Raw genomic sequence first — 14,961 nt, forward strand, 5'->3', positions numbered from 1 at the left:
ACAAATAAACAAACCTCTCTCGTTAAAAACCTTAAATACAACAATACAGGTATTTTAAAAAACAACAACAACAAGTTTCTTATTTATTTCTTTTTTCTAATTATTATACAGGCTTGATTTTAAAATGCAATGAAATAAGTGAAAACACTAAAGCCTTCAGATCGTTTACCAAGTAGTAAAATACACGCAGACCTTCTGGATCATCACTATTCTGCACGTCGTTCAGGGAGCCGATTTTAGCCGTTTCAAACGCAATATGGTATTTCCCTAGTCTGATCTCGAGCTCCTGCTTGCCGTCTCGATTTTTTTCGGGCCACCGCTCGTCGCTTTCCAGTTCTATCTCACTTTCCTTGACTATCCGCCGCACTTCATTCAGAACCGCCGGGCTTATAGTGACATTTTTTTTTATCAGTGTGTCGTTTTTGTAATTAGAATTGTTTGCGTAGCGTAGTAGACCTGATTTGCCGTCACTGTTTGTGCGGATATCAAATTCTAAAAACTCGTGTCCGAAGCGGCCTTGATGGCCAGAGTAGTAGCGCACATAAAGGGGTTCGGCATTTTGCTGACCATGACCCTCAATTATGGGGACTATAGTTTCTTTTCCTACAGGTGGAGAAGTGGAAGTGCTCATTCTTTGATTTAATGGTAATGTCGATGGCGGGGCAGCCTTGAGGAGGACTTGGTGGTGGAAAAAAAATGGGTGGTGAAGCTGAAAAAATTTGGGCTGTTGTTACAACTCCAGTTTTTCAATAAAATATCATTGCATTACATTACATTACATCAACGTTTACTGCAAGAACCAGAAACTTTTAATGTACAGGAAGTTGCAAGGTATTTTAAAAGACAAAGCGTTTGAATTCCAATCAATCAATTCATCAAGCCATCAATCAGGCTTTACTATTGATGCAATTTGTTTCAGAAAGAAGTTATGCCTGCTCTTCTTATAACGTCTTGCAAGGCGCTTTTGTTTTGGATTTATGCTTGGTAACATCTGGGTTAGGGTCTGATCTTTCACAAGTGTCATGCATGTGTGTGAGTCTTTACGAATTTTCTTTTAAGAAGGGTTCTCTGCTCCTCCTTAAATTTTTTTTTTAATCACATCCACAGTATATATATATATATATATATAAAGGTAGCAACTGCTGGCCATACCATATCACAAATATAGTGCCAGCTTCTTTTCTTCTTCTCCTTGATTTCTCTCTGTAAAAATCTCTTCATATACCAAAATGGCTACTGATCTAACTCCAGAAGAAAAGTACGATCTCATTACTAAGAACCTTCAGGAGGTTCTTAATGGTCAAATCATCAAGGAAGTCCTTGAGGTTGAAAAGAGACCTTTGAAGATCTATTGGGGTAGGTACATGCGTCTAATTGAAAATCTCATCAATATGCTAACTCTCTAGGTACCGCTCCTACTGGACGTCCCCACTGTGGTTACTTTGTCCCCATGACCAAAATTGCTCACTTCTTGAAGGCCGGCGCCGAAGTGACCATCCTCTTGGCTGACCTTCACGCCTTTTTGGATAATATGAAGGCCCCTCTTGAACTCGTTGAGTTCCGTTCACAGTACTATGAACGTATAGTCAAGACCATTTTATCTTCTATTGGTGTTCCCATTGAGAAACTTAAGTTTACTATTGGTCGTTCTTATCAGCTTAATGGCGACTACACTCTCGACATTTTCCGAATGGCTAATGTCGTTTCCCAAAACGACGCTAAACGTGCTGGTGCCGACGTCGTTAAGCAAGTTTCCAACCCACTTCTTTCTGGCCTCATTTATCCCATCATGCAAGCACTTGATGAACAATACCTTGATGTTGATGCACAATTTGGTGGTCTTGATCAACGCAAAATTTTTGTTCTTGCTGAAGAACAACTTCCTACCATTGGTTACAAGAAGCGTGCGCATCTTATGAACCCCATGGTGCCTGGTCTGACCCAAGGTGGAAAGATGTCTGCATCTGACCCTAATTCCAAAATTGATTTACTCGAAGAGCCTAAGCAGGTTAAGAAAAAGATTGGTTCTGCTTTTGCCGCTCCTGGCATTGTTGAAGGAAACGGCCTTATTTCGTTTGTCGAATATGTTGTTTTGCCCATTTCTGAAATCTCCACCGGAAAGCCTCTTTTCCACATTAACCGTCCAGAGCAATACGGTGGCCCATTGAACTATTCTACTATTGATGAGCTGAAGCAAGATTACGAATCCCAAAAGCTTTCTCCTCAAGACCTTAAGATTGGTGTCACTGACTCTATCAATACCTTATTGGAACCTATTAGAAAAGAATTTGAAGCTGATGCTGAGTTTCAAGAACTTGAAAAGAAGGCTTATCCTCCTCCTGAACAAACAAAAAAGCCAAAGAAGGCCAAGAAGATTGGCACTAGATACCCTGGAGCTAAAACCGAAGGATCTGATTCTTCTGTCCCTAGCTCTAGTTCCAAATCCGAAGTAGAGCAGGTTGGTGAAGCTCTGAATAAAACTTCTATTTAGAATATTAACATATATAATGATTTTACTATTGCTATTGCTATTATGGGTTTTGAATAAAAGTTTTGCCTTTTTTTTTAAAGGGTTTCCCAACCACCAACATCAATATTCGAATATAACATTCTTGAAATATAATCAGGAATACCGTGTTGTAACCAAAATACACGTTGAATATGATTGTATCGCATTTGACTGAGATATTGGGGTCTTTGCCTCTTGTAATTCTCCGCTTCCTCTCCATGAACATCCAAATATGGAGCACAATAAAAAGAACCTTGAGTTCTTGTTAAAAACAAAAGTGAACTGCGTTTAGGCAAAATAAACATGCCAATGGATTTTCCACAGGAAGAGCAATGATTGTTGCACGGTCCACGACCCGATATATCAGTAGGGGACTGAAGGTTAACCGTTTGACAACAAAAAAGACAAACAGCTGGCTCCGAAAAATATTCAACACTCTCTGTATTTTTCATCCAAAGGTCTTGATTTGTGAAAAATTGATCAAGACGATGTGGTAAACTAATGAGTTTTTGGATAGCGGGGTAGTCAATTTTGGGTGATGTGGAACTTTCAACATGATCTCGAATAAACTTTGAGGCCAGTTGAAAAGTCCCAGGAACGCCATGTGAAATCTCTTTAATGAGACTACTAATAGTAGGTACCTTGAGCAATTGACAAAGTCTATCTGCTTCTGTTTCGGAATCTGAAAACTTATATTTGCTTGTATTGAACCCCTTTGTGCATCGAGCATGAATGAAGATTGCTGTCTTGCGCAAAAAAGGAGTCACCGATTTAATCAACATGGTATAAAGAATGTGACCAATAGCGGGTGCATTACTTAGTGGAACATTCACAGACTTGGATCGAATAGTCTTTCTTATTTCAAGAACTATTTGACTAAGGCTTTGTATTGTTTCCTCATCAACCTTTTCAAATATTGGAATTGAAGCAAAAGCCTTATGCTTTGTCCATAAAGCACCATCACAAAGCTCTCCAATCAGGACAGTTAATGAATTGACAAGAACTTTCAATAAGTATCCTTTGATAAAATGAACTTTATCAAGATCAAATGCTGGAGAATAATAAAATAAACAGGTGACCAACTCCTCAAAAGGAGTGAGGTCTCCTGAAGATTGAAAAGGCACAAACACTGACATTTCCGAAGAAACGCTATTGCCTGTATTTTTGAAAACATCTGTTACACTATAGCAAACAGAAAGAGCAGTGAATTCAATCAACACTTGAAGTAGGGTCACAGTCAATGGTGTCAATTGCTCTAAAAAAATTGCAGATGTTTTGAGACCACGAAGAGATAACTCGATGTCAGTTATTGTCCCAGCAAGACATTTGAAAAGCATGTCAAGAGAAATTGTGTCAGTATGAAGCGTTCCTCCTTGAAATACAAGCCCCCATTCTCTAATAATTGTTCGGTCAACAGCCAGAATAGAAAGATCAAGCTCCTTTAAAAGATTGGAGTTTCTAAGAGGAGAAAATGGAGAGCCATCTAAACCCAAAACAGGGGCATATATGGGGGATGCAGAATCCACACATTGCTTGAACAAGCTGGAGCTATGCTTTTGGGGATTTTGTGCATAGTTGAGAACCTCTTGTGAAAATGCTTTTTCAACAAATTCAGAAAAGCTGAATGTTTGTTTTAACTCCGCAGATGAGTCCCTATTTGTAGATTTCCAAAGAATAGGTATAAATGTATTATTTAATGAGCGACATAGCGGACATAAAATTTCACCCATTCTAGGATTGTCTGGATTGTTTCTTGTTAACTCATTTGGCCTATTGGAAGCACTCTTAAGATAAGAAGTATAGCAATCCAAGTGCATTGCATGACAGCAACTGGAAATGACTGGTCTGAAATAGTTGTTTCCTTTAGGAAAACCAGGTCCAATAACATTTTTCTCGGAAAACTTTTCACGGTATTCATTCCATGTATCGTTACGGTGATAAATCACATCTTCTTTAGATTCAGATTCTTCAACACAAAGATCTTGCTCCATTCCATATGCTTCCATAACCCAATCTGGGTTCTGAAAGGGAACAGTTCGATAGGCATTTGAAATTTGAGAATGTGCAACAATGCCGAAAATCTTTTTTTCATCACAAGGAATATGACATAGAATGCATTGGCTTCCAGAAAAATGCCATTCTTCTGTCTCAGCATCTTCATCAGTCATATCCTTATCATCATCTGCTACTTCTTCCATGCTTGCCTTCATTAACTGTTTAGCAAATCTTTGTTGCTGTTTCTGAATTTTTTCAAGAGCTTTCTTTTTTTTCCGCTTAGCAATTTTTTGAAGATCACTTTTAGATGGCTTCTCTGCGACTGAATCTTTATCAGTTGTATCATAAAGATATGAGTCTGAAAAAATAGGGCTTAGTACACTGTCGACAAGATTACCATCCTTAGTTTTAAGAATCTCAAATATTCTCAAAATACGGGGCTTAAAATGTGCAAAATTACTTTGAAAAGATAAATAAAATAATAATGCAGCAGGATTAGCGAATTTACTCATCTCTGGGGGAAAGTTCCAATTGTTTGGTACAGACATTTCGTAATTTTGACATAAAACAGAAACAAAAGATAGTCCGGGAGTCTTTCTTTCCAAATCATCAAGTGCTGCAGCATGACAGAGATGCAAAATAAGACCAAGAATGCTATCAACCCCTTTATCAGTGTCTAAAGTGATACCAATGGCCATTGTCAATATATTAAAGACAAAACTAGCAAAAGCCGGAGTTCTAGTAAATCCACCTATGTTTTGAAAAGCTCCGGATGTTACCGAATCAAGATAGGGCTCGATAACAATGGATTCCAGTGGCTTTTTTGTTTGCTTGTGAATTTGAGCCTTGATTATATTTTCAGCATCGTAGATTTTTGAAGATGCAAAGTGAAGATAGCGAGTATCAAAATACTTAAAGTATTGAGATTTCAATTCATACTTTCCAGTGTCTCGAATACCGATTGGAGGCTTGAAGGTGCAAAGCTCTAAAAGCATAGGCTCAAACATTTCATTTATGATAAGATAATCAGGAATAATATTAGCAATATCGCTAAAAGAAAGAGGACCAAAACCTAAACATTGAATGATTTCTTGGAAAATGTATCTTTTTTCAAACTCTTGAGTATAGTGAGTTTCTTTAGAAGGATGAGGCTCTTGTGAACTAAGCAAATTATTAGCTGGATGCCAATCACCTGGAGGAATAAGTTGATGGCGTTCAACAAGAAGAGCAATCAAGTGATGAATTAACGCCTCTACCATATATAACTTCTGTTCTTCATCAAAAGCTGAATTTATGCTTAAACCCAAAAAACCCCATCGATCAAGAAGTTGAAGAAAAGCAACTTGTGGGTCCATAGTGACAAGAGCTGTTTGAAGCATGAAAATATCACGATTAAAAGAGTAATCACGAAGAGTCATATCACGATAAAAAGTCATTTGATTTCGCACACTGATACCGTTTCTTACCCAAAGCCCTATGCGGATTTGAGACAAAAGAACAACAGTTCTCATAGGAAAATCAAAAAGAATGGAAAGATGTTCTTTTTCAGAATATTGTGATGTTTTAGAAATTACCTTTAATAAGCTTTCTTTTATAGATTCGGGACTTTTCCAAACGCCATGTTGAATTATCCAAGATAAGAATGAATGCAATGGATGGTGTAGACTGGTTGCATCATTTTCAATTCTAATAGGAACGTCTCGAATAATTGCTTTGTAAATGCCCAAATCAAATATGGTGTCCTGAAAAAACGGAGTTGATGCAATTTCTGTGTTGGAAATATGCGATGAACCAAGTGACCAATTATAAATCGCGGAAGCAATAGTAGATATAGCTTGTGTTTCAATTAAATCAATTTCGTCATCAGTAGATTCAGAAACACCGACTGCAATAGATTTAGCGAGTTGCAAAACTGAAGGTAAACAACTGAAATAAGAAATCCACAAATCCGGTTCATATTCAACATGACTATCCTTCTCTCTAACCATGGGTAAAATCCCTTGAAACAAAATCAAAAAATCACAAAGTTGGTTAATGCGATTCTTGTTACCAGTCACTAATGATTTGTTTGTATTTCTTTTAAGTATATACTCAAAATCGTGAAATAATTGAGTAAATCGACGATTTTTTACTGGAGTAGCTATATCGAATTCCTTCACCTTGGTATTAATACTAGTCACTGGACCAACTCTAAACTGAGTGAAAAGGGTATAAAGTCCAGCCATAAATTTTGAAAAATAATTGTACTGACAAATGCTGGTTGCAATTTTAGGCGAGGTAAAAAGTTGAGTCGACAAACTACTAAAAATTGAAACTTCAGGTTCTCTGTCAACAAGAATATAATGCTCAACAACTTGCAGATACAACTGGGCATAACAATGACCAAGTATGTTTTTATACTCTGGATGAGATATCAAAACAGAAATGTATAAATCATTTAATGTTACTCGCAAGCTTTTCCAAAGTCGAATATCAAAATAAATAAGATACTGAACGCGAGCACTAATCCCGTTACGTGAAAAACTAGGCGGGTCGGGACCATCATCTAACCAATACTCTGGAACTGACTCTGATTTTCCGATCACAGGTGGGGATTTTTGAATATCTGACAAGGGAGGAAATTGAGGAGGATATGAGCCTAGTTCAGGAATAGATGCACCGTTTAAGGAGGTGCTGACTTTTGGAATTAAGTCTGTATCACAAGAGTCTCTTTCATTACGAAAGATCGCATTGCCAACGTTCCATGGAGAACATAATGCCTTCGAAATAAGTTCTCTGACAATAAAGTAGTTATTTTCGATGGATATTTTTGATATATCTTCTAGCCAATAAATTATAGCGTCGCACATATCCTCTCTAAAATCGTCTTTTGCAGAACGAATAGTGAAAACAAGACGTGTTGACTCCATTGCACTTTTAAGACGAAGTAGTTCGCCAAGATTTGTAGAAACATCTATTTTACCTCGACCATAGGCATCGACTTGTGTGGCAATCATTTTACCAAAGTGTTTAGGTTTGTTTAAATGAATATTGAGCATATTAATCACGTCTTTAAAAGAATGACGTTGGTCATTCCAAAGATTAAGAACAAACTTGTCATATTGGGGCTTATCTTGAACACCGTAAACTTCAGTGCTCAATTCCGATATACGACTATGCTCCATGACTTGTGTTTCAGACTTAAATACTTGAGTAGTAATATCGGAATTAGACAAGACATCAATGACATAATCTAATGCTGTCTCAATAGTAGCAAGGAGCGAAGTTTCTAAATCCTCAGAAATTGGATTGTTAGAAAAATTTTTCATTTCATGGTGCTTGCAAGAAAAATGGTTCACCCAGGCTTCTGGATCTCCACAGTCACAAACACCACCGCTGTCTCTGGCACTAATGTTAATGATGACCTGATGACCTTGGTGATCCTCAGGATTGTAACAGTATGAACAAAGAATGCACGTATCATCTAAACCGCACGTTCTAAAGTATGTTAGAAACAAACATACCGCTTTACTTAAACCTCTAATACTTACAAGCATCGATATGTTGGCTCGCCTTTAGTAAATTTTCGAACGCAAGGACGACCAGGATGAGAAGGGTCAACTTTTATATCATTTTTAATAATCCAATCAAAAGAACCTTTTGTACATGGTTGCGATAAAGACATTCGAAGATTAGCTAATGAAGAAGGATAGGATTTTTGCGATTGTGAATCTAATTCCAGGTTGCCAATATCAGGGAAAAATCGATCGATATATTTTCCGTTACATGATGCTGCTTCAAATAAGGCACGCCGAATATCTTTTCTGACCTCTTTAGTAAGACGAAAGTCATTTTTTTTTGGACACTCCACAAAATATCTGCGAAGATTGTTTATTAAATTTGGGTCCATGATTTCAATATCTTGGGAGGAAATAATTAAACTATTCTAAGCACATAAACAAGTAGATAAGTGTGTAAAAAAGCTATGTTGTATCTCACAGATGAATTATGACAGGTAGTTTTAATAAATATTGTCTATGGTTACCCGGCTTTTATATTTGTGGCAAAAAAAATCATTGTAGTCAGTCGCTATCGTGACACTCATCCTAATCATAGTTATTTTAACTAAATTATTTTAACTCTAAATTGTAGACTCTAAAATTGAAAATCTGCAGAAACACTCATGAAATTTTTGATTATTTTAAAGATAAATTCACACTGTATTTACAGAAACAATTATTTGGTTCATTGGCCTTAACAAGACTTAAACTATCAGTCATTAATTTTAAAGAATAGAGAGGTCGACCACTTACTAAATTACCTATTACCTATATAGTATGTTAATTACCAAAACGAAAATTTAACTTTGATCACCAATTGAAGTTTGTATGGTTACAAAAGATTGTTGTCTAATTGCGACTAACATTACAACCCCAAAAGCAGTGAAAATTTTTGAATTTCCTGACTTTCCTACAAGGATATCTTCAATAAGTGTAATGTGACACTAACACTTACAATATTATTCCACACAGGCTACAACTTGTAAAAAAACAAATAATGGTATCTGCCCGTTTAAAATTTAACCTGACAGAAATAAAAGATAAAAAAAGATAAAAAAAAATAAAAAAAAATAAAAAAAAATAAAAATAGTGTATTTCATTATTGATTTGTGTAGGCAGGGAGGGTAGTTTGAAAAATAGTAATTGAATTTATTTACTCATCGTCGCCCTCCTCCTCGACATACTTATGTCTAATGTCCTTCCATTGTTTCTAATATTGTTAGTTTCCGTATAGCTCAACATATTTAAAAACTTACGCCAGCATTGATCTTGTCAAAGTAAGCATCGACAGCTTTGCTGTAGCCACTATACAAAAAAAAACAAAGTTAATCAATAAACAAAATTTTTTTAAAAAAAAAGCATACACATCGAAAAAGAATGCAGCACCGAAAACAGTGCCGACAAAGATAGAGTTGCGTCTGAAAAAGGTGTTGTAAACGAGGGTGCCGAAGTTAGCCTATGATATTAAGAATGTTAGTCAATGACAAAGAAAAAAATTGAAATGTTTGAACTTCAATAAATGGGAATCAATAAAAATAGAAAATGTTAATTGGCACTGGTATTATACTTACCATTGTGAATGTTTTTTGTATAATTTTATAAGATACAGTCCAAAAAGTTCTGTGGTTAAAAGAAAGAAGGGGATGGGAGTAGAATAAAAAAAATCAAGCGTTATTATGGGGCAAGTAAAATTTTTGAAGGTTGGCTGGAGACATGTCCAACACGCTAATAGTAATCACTCAAGCTTCTTTCTCCAATCCATGATTGGCTCAATCCTATCATGAATTTATCACGTGATTTATCTGTAATAAATCTTACCTTCTTTTGTCGACAATTTTTTTTTCTAAACATAAAACATTCAAAGCTAATTGCATCAGTTTAGCTTTAAGTTCATACTTAAAAAATATTCTATAACATACTTGCAAGCTTATAATGAACAAGGAAAAACCAGTACCTGATAAATGTGAGAAATATGAAAACCAGCGTATGGTAGGTGGCTCTATTAGGGCTGATGGTTCTGTTCGCAAAACTTATAAGATTCGACCAGGGTATACGCCTCCCGAAGAAGTTCAACGTTATGTACCCCGAGCTAAACGATTTCAAGGAACTTCTGAGCCAATAAAATCTGGAAAAATTACTGTAAAGAACTTGGAGGAATTTCCTGCTTTAGGAAGTAAATCTTCTGAAACCAAGCTAAAAGACAAGCATGAAAATACCAATGAAACTTTGGAGAGGAATAATACCAAACAGCTACGCACAGAAAATATAGATAAACTTATGGAAGGGCTTTGTATATCACAATCTACTGAAAAAGAAGTTAATAAAAAGAGCTTGTATATACCACCTTGGAAAAGAAAAAGTCAGTCAAAGTAAATTAAAGTCTATTTGTTCATGTGCCTAATATATACGAATTACTATGTGCTTTGTGAATATGTTTATCTTTATTCATTATTCATTATTCATTATTGAATATGAATGTAATTGGTGATTTCCCAATATGATTCAAGTTGTTGAGACCATTTAAATGATAGCAATTAAAAGAGCTAATAATACTAAAAACAATTCCTTACTCATTGGTAGAGTCGTGCCTGAGTTTGATTGTTCAACAACACTTGATTGAGAGCTATTTGTACTCACATATGATTTTTTCACCATGTATAGATCTGGTTTGTAAGAACCGTCATCGTACTTTGGATTTGGGTGATATTGGCCATTATCATATGAAGAGTGACCGCTCGAACTTGTTGCAATAGCACTTGAAGTTGTTTGTGATGTTTGAGTGGCTGCTTGGATGATTGTTGTATAAACATAAACAACAGGCGTTAGTTGGGTTGAAGCCTCAGTTTTCGCTTCGTTTTGTTCCACTTGTTGAGCATATACTTCTTCATTTGTAGAGTCCTCCGATTGTGTCCGGATCACACCATTGGCTGCCTGAATAGAAGACCAAGAACCCGAGTGATCAGAATAAGAATATGCTGTACCAGTGGAGTAGTCTTGTACCGAGATTGATTTGACAGAAAAAGTAAATGGACCTTGCGAGTAATCAGTCTCTCCTCCTGCCCATTCAATAGTTCCTTCTCTATTACTTGGATCGCCTGCAGACCACGGCCCTATTTTTATTTGCATAGGAGTTTGTGGATAATAGCCAGTATTTGGATTATCTAGAGTGCGAACAACTTGGCCATCCACTGACCATGTAGTACTCGAAGCTGTCCAGTCAATTGAGTAAGTGTGCCATTGGTTTTGTGTATCAGAAACTTGGCTGATGCCTCCTCTATTAAAAGTTGAATCATCACCTTTACTGAAATAATTAGTCTGAACTTCATTGATATCTTTTCCTAGCCATTCCCAATCAAGTTCGTCTAGGTTATCCGATATCAGTACGCTTGATGAAACTATTCCGACCCCTGGGGCAGCTTTAGCAACTATTTCAACATGGCCGAACATGATATAAAAGTTAGAGGCGATTGTTGGCGAGTCTCCACTTTTTTCAATGATAAAATTTATTCCATTATGGTCATACGCTATTTTCCCCGCTGAGCTTATGACATTAAACTTATCAGATGCGCCCTGAGAAGAAAAATCCCAATCAAAACGAGTCCCCAGAGCGGGATCAGGATCACATTTAGCAATTAATGGATTACAATCCGTGAACGTTTGTCCGTATACAGTAGATATTAAACAAGCAAAGGGAATAGATCTTGATAGAAAATATAAAAGAAGCATGTTTATTTGATTAGAAACAAGATATGGATAATTGTGTAATTAATAATTGACTAGGAAGAAATGATAGGAGTGTATATAAAAAAAAATAGTAAAAAAGTCTGTGATGAGCAATTGAGTACTTTATATAATTGAGAAAAACATGCAGAATGTGATAAAAAAAAAATAAAAAAAAACATGTGGAAATTTCAATTTACATGAAACCTACAAGGGTTTTAATAGAGATTACTATTAATAATTTTTTTCATATTAATGATATCATAAGGTCGCATATGATAAGCGAAAAAGAAACCCAGTTGCAAGGTAAAGAAAGCCTCATGCCCTACCATAAGGTCATAATTATGAGGTATCCTAATTTAGTTAGTGAAGGATTGCTCTGGGGGGTTGAGGTTGGGCTGGCTGGACTGGCTGGACTGACTGGACTGACTGGGTGGCCCAAACGGCACCGAATTAGGTCAATCTATTTCTCAGTTTTGTGAAGCCGCTCGTAATATACGGCTGAAAGATGATCGTTTCGATAAATTTTCCATATATAGATATATATCTATCCTTCGCAATATTTATTAGCAAAAACATATTGTTGAAAACAACTTTAATTGAAATTTTGGGATTTTTCAAAGCTTGTTTTCTAGGCTTTCAATATGATAAATGGCTGGGTTAACTGAGGCTAAAATTACATGGCTCTAAACACTAAACACTAAACACTGCAACCTTTTCAATAATCGCTTGTTAAGCTTACAAAGAATTATTATCTCAACTAAATATAACTTCAAAAGTAACATAATTATGTAGTATATATAGATTTTTCTTTGTCCTTAATTAAGAATTTAATAGTGGTACTCTTAGGAAATTGTTTCTAAGCTTAGCTCATATTTACAGGTGATCATGATCAAGAAAAAAAAAAGAGAGTCACAACCTAAAAAGAAATCATAATAAAAATAACTTTATCATATCCATCATTAACGAAGACAAAAAGGAGTGTCACCTGGAAAATGTTGGCAATCGCACCATAGTCTTAGTACTATTTTTTGCCAATTCTTTTGTACACATAACACACCTTTGCTAAAAATAAAACTAAAACTAAAACTAAGAATAATCAAAAATTGTCAAATAATGACTCAGCGATCGTTTGGTGTCGGAAGTGCTGACGGTTCTCAAGGGATGACATTTTCAGCTTTTTTCTCTTCCCTCTCTATTTCTCTAGGAATATTCCTCATTCAAATGACATTGTTTCTCTGTTTTCGTCATTATCTTCCACACATTTATGAACCAAAATCACTCCTTATCTCTACTAGAAAATCTGGGTCCTTGATACCTAGTCCTTCATCATCAGTATTTGGCTGGGTTGCACCTCTTTTGTCGATCTCTTTGGATAGTATCAAGACTCATTGCACCTTAGATGAATACTTTTTTTTGCGCTTTCTTTATTTTTTATTTTTTTTGTTTGCGTGTACAACAAGTGTGACTTTGCCTTTTCTTTGTGTTATTAATTGGATAAGTGGTGAGCGTTATGGTTATTCAGATTACGACTCTTCTACGATTGACAACTTTTCTTGGACAAATATTTCACCAAAGCATTCTATTAGACGCACAGCGCATATAGCATGTGCACTTGTCTTAATTTCATTTATTTGTTGGCTCATGTATTTTGAGTTAAATGAATATATTAAAATACGACACTGCATTTTGTCTTCATCAATCCACCATCAAAAACCTTCATCAAAAACGATTTTGCTTCGATCTATCCCGTCAAAATATTTATCTGAAATAAAAATTAAGGAGCTGTTTAATATTTTTCCTGGATGCATAGAAAGTGTTTCGATTAATCGAGACTACTCTCCCCTAGTGAAGCTCGTTAAAGAACGTGCAATTTTGGCTCAAAAGCTGGAATGCTTGGAGAATTATATTGTGTGGAAGGCAAATAAGGTGAACAGGTTATCTGCTAAAAATTCGTTTAGTTCCCGAGTACTTTATAATTCCAAACATTCCAAGTCTTCACATTTGGAAAAAAATGGAAGAGTGACTCATGAGTCCTCTTCAAACACAGAGCTTTTGGATACTTCTTTTTTTAAACCTACTGAGAAATATGCATTTGTCGCTGGTAAAAAATGGACCAAATATATCAAAGAAAGTGAAATACCTAAAGTGCGGTTGCCATCATTTCAAATTTTAGGATATCCAATTAAATTCCCGTTTTGTGGTCTTCAGATTGATTTGTTGTCTTGGTATAAAATAGAGCTAAATCGAATTAACGCTCAAATAAAAGTAATGCAAGAGTCTCAAGATTGTTTTAAAGCAATTAATTCTTGTTTTGTTCAATTTCGTCATCAGGTATATGCACATTTAGTATGTCAATCTATTGTGTTTGAAAATCCGCAGCTATCTGATCAAAGTTTTATTGAAATAGACCCTAATGATATTAATTGGGATAACTTGGATTTATCTTGGCTTCAATGCTTTGTTAGAAGAATTTTAGCTACGATTCTCAATGTTCTCATCATTCTTGGTTGGACATTTCCTGTAGCTATTATTGCAATTTTGAGTCAACTCGACTATCTACCGGAACTTTTTCAAGGTTTTCTTTGGATAGACAACATTCCCGCTCGGTTCAGAATAATGATTTCAGCTATTCTTCCTTCAATAGTTGTTAGTTGGCTTATGCGAATAGCCCCTATGGTATTTCGTTACTTGGCCCGTGTTAAAGGTTTTGTTTCCTATACCGAAGTTGATCTTGATGTTCAAAAATATCTCTTTGTTTTTATTTTTATACAAGTTTTTTTAGTTATATCTTTATCTCGCGGAATGACTGCAGTTGTTGCCCACGTTTTTTTTTCTCCATTTTCAGCACTTTCGCTATTGGCCTCAAACCTTCCAAAAGCAGCTAATTTTTTTTACTCATATATTTTTCTCCAAGGTCTATCTCTTTCTGGTGATATATTTTTGCAAACTGGCCGACTTATTAGAGTATATACTTTGCGTCCTTTTATTGACAAAACGCCACATCAAAAATTTACTACATTATCAAATATTGGAGCACTTCAACTTGGTTCAATATATCCCAATATAACATGTTTAGCAATAATAGGTATTGTGTACTCTATAATTGCACCTCTCATAACATTATTTTCTATGATAACTTTTGGTTTGCTTTATCTCGCCTTTAAATATCGAATTCTGTATTGCAATAGTAAGATA

The 14,961-nt window shown here is 35.6% G+C and overlaps 6 protein-coding genes across 6 annotated transcripts; 2 read left to right on the top strand and 4 right to left on the bottom strand.

Annotated features, from left to right (window-relative positions):
- Positions 1-103: 103 nt before the first annotated feature.
- On the bottom strand, positions 104-631 carry SAPINGB_P005608 (uncharacterized protein; the record flags this gene model as incomplete). Its single annotated transcript, XM_032000322.1, has 1 exon — positions 104-631. The coding sequence occupies one exon, from the start codon at positions 629-631 to the stop codon at positions 104-106; it is 528 nt and encodes a 175-aa protein (XP_031856213.1).
- Positions 632-1,229: 598 nt separating this feature from the next.
- On the top strand, positions 1,230-2,491 carry SAPINGB_P005609 (uncharacterized protein; the record flags this gene model as incomplete). The annotated part of the gene is made up of 2 exons (XM_032000323.1): positions 1,230-1,356; positions 1,407-2,491. The coding sequence occupies 2 exons, from the start codon at positions 1,230-1,232 to the stop codon at positions 2,489-2,491; spliced, it is 1,212 nt and encodes a 403-aa protein (XP_031856214.1).
- Positions 2,492-2,565: 74 nt separating this feature from the next.
- Positions 2,566-8,393, bottom strand: SAPINGB_P005610 (uncharacterized protein; the record flags this gene model as incomplete). Its single annotated transcript, XM_032000324.1, has 2 exons — positions 2,566-7,981; positions 8,035-8,393. The coding sequence occupies 2 exons, from the start codon at positions 8,391-8,393 to the stop codon at positions 2,566-2,568; spliced, it is 5,775 nt and encodes a 1,924-aa protein (XP_031856215.1).
- An 803-nt stretch (positions 8,394-9,196) lies between these two features.
- On the bottom strand, positions 9,197-9,617 carry SAPINGB_P005611 (uncharacterized protein; the record flags this gene model as incomplete). The annotated part of the gene is made up of 4 exons (XM_032000325.1): positions 9,197-9,253; positions 9,300-9,348; positions 9,408-9,499; positions 9,615-9,617. The coding sequence occupies 4 exons, from the start codon at positions 9,615-9,617 to the stop codon at positions 9,197-9,199; spliced, it is 201 nt and encodes a 66-aa protein (XP_031856216.1).
- Positions 9,618-9,975: 358 nt separating this feature from the next.
- Positions 9,976-10,416, top strand: SAPINGB_P005612 (uncharacterized protein; the record flags this gene model as incomplete). The annotated part of the gene is made up of 1 exon (XM_032000326.1): positions 9,976-10,416. One exon carries the CDS (start codon positions 9,976-9,978, stop codon positions 10,414-10,416), a length of 441 nt encoding a protein of 146 aa, XP_031856217.1.
- A 147-nt stretch (positions 10,417-10,563) lies between these two features.
- On the bottom strand, positions 10,564-11,490 carry SAPINGB_P005613 (uncharacterized protein; the record flags this gene model as incomplete). Its single annotated transcript, XM_032000327.1, has 1 exon — positions 10,564-11,490. One exon carries the CDS (start codon positions 11,488-11,490, stop codon positions 10,564-10,566), a length of 927 nt encoding a protein of 308 aa, XP_031856218.1.
- Between the last annotated feature and the right edge of the window lie 3,471 nt (positions 11,491-14,961).

The sequence above is a fragment of the Magnusiomyces paraingens genome, assembly GCF_902498895.1.
Source record: "Magnusiomyces paraingens strain CBS 517.90 genome assembly, contig: contig4, whole genome shotgun sequence".
Classification (NCBI taxonomy): domain Eukaryota; kingdom Fungi; phylum Ascomycota; class Dipodascomycetes; order Dipodascales; family Dipodascaceae; genus Magnusiomyces; species Magnusiomyces paraingens.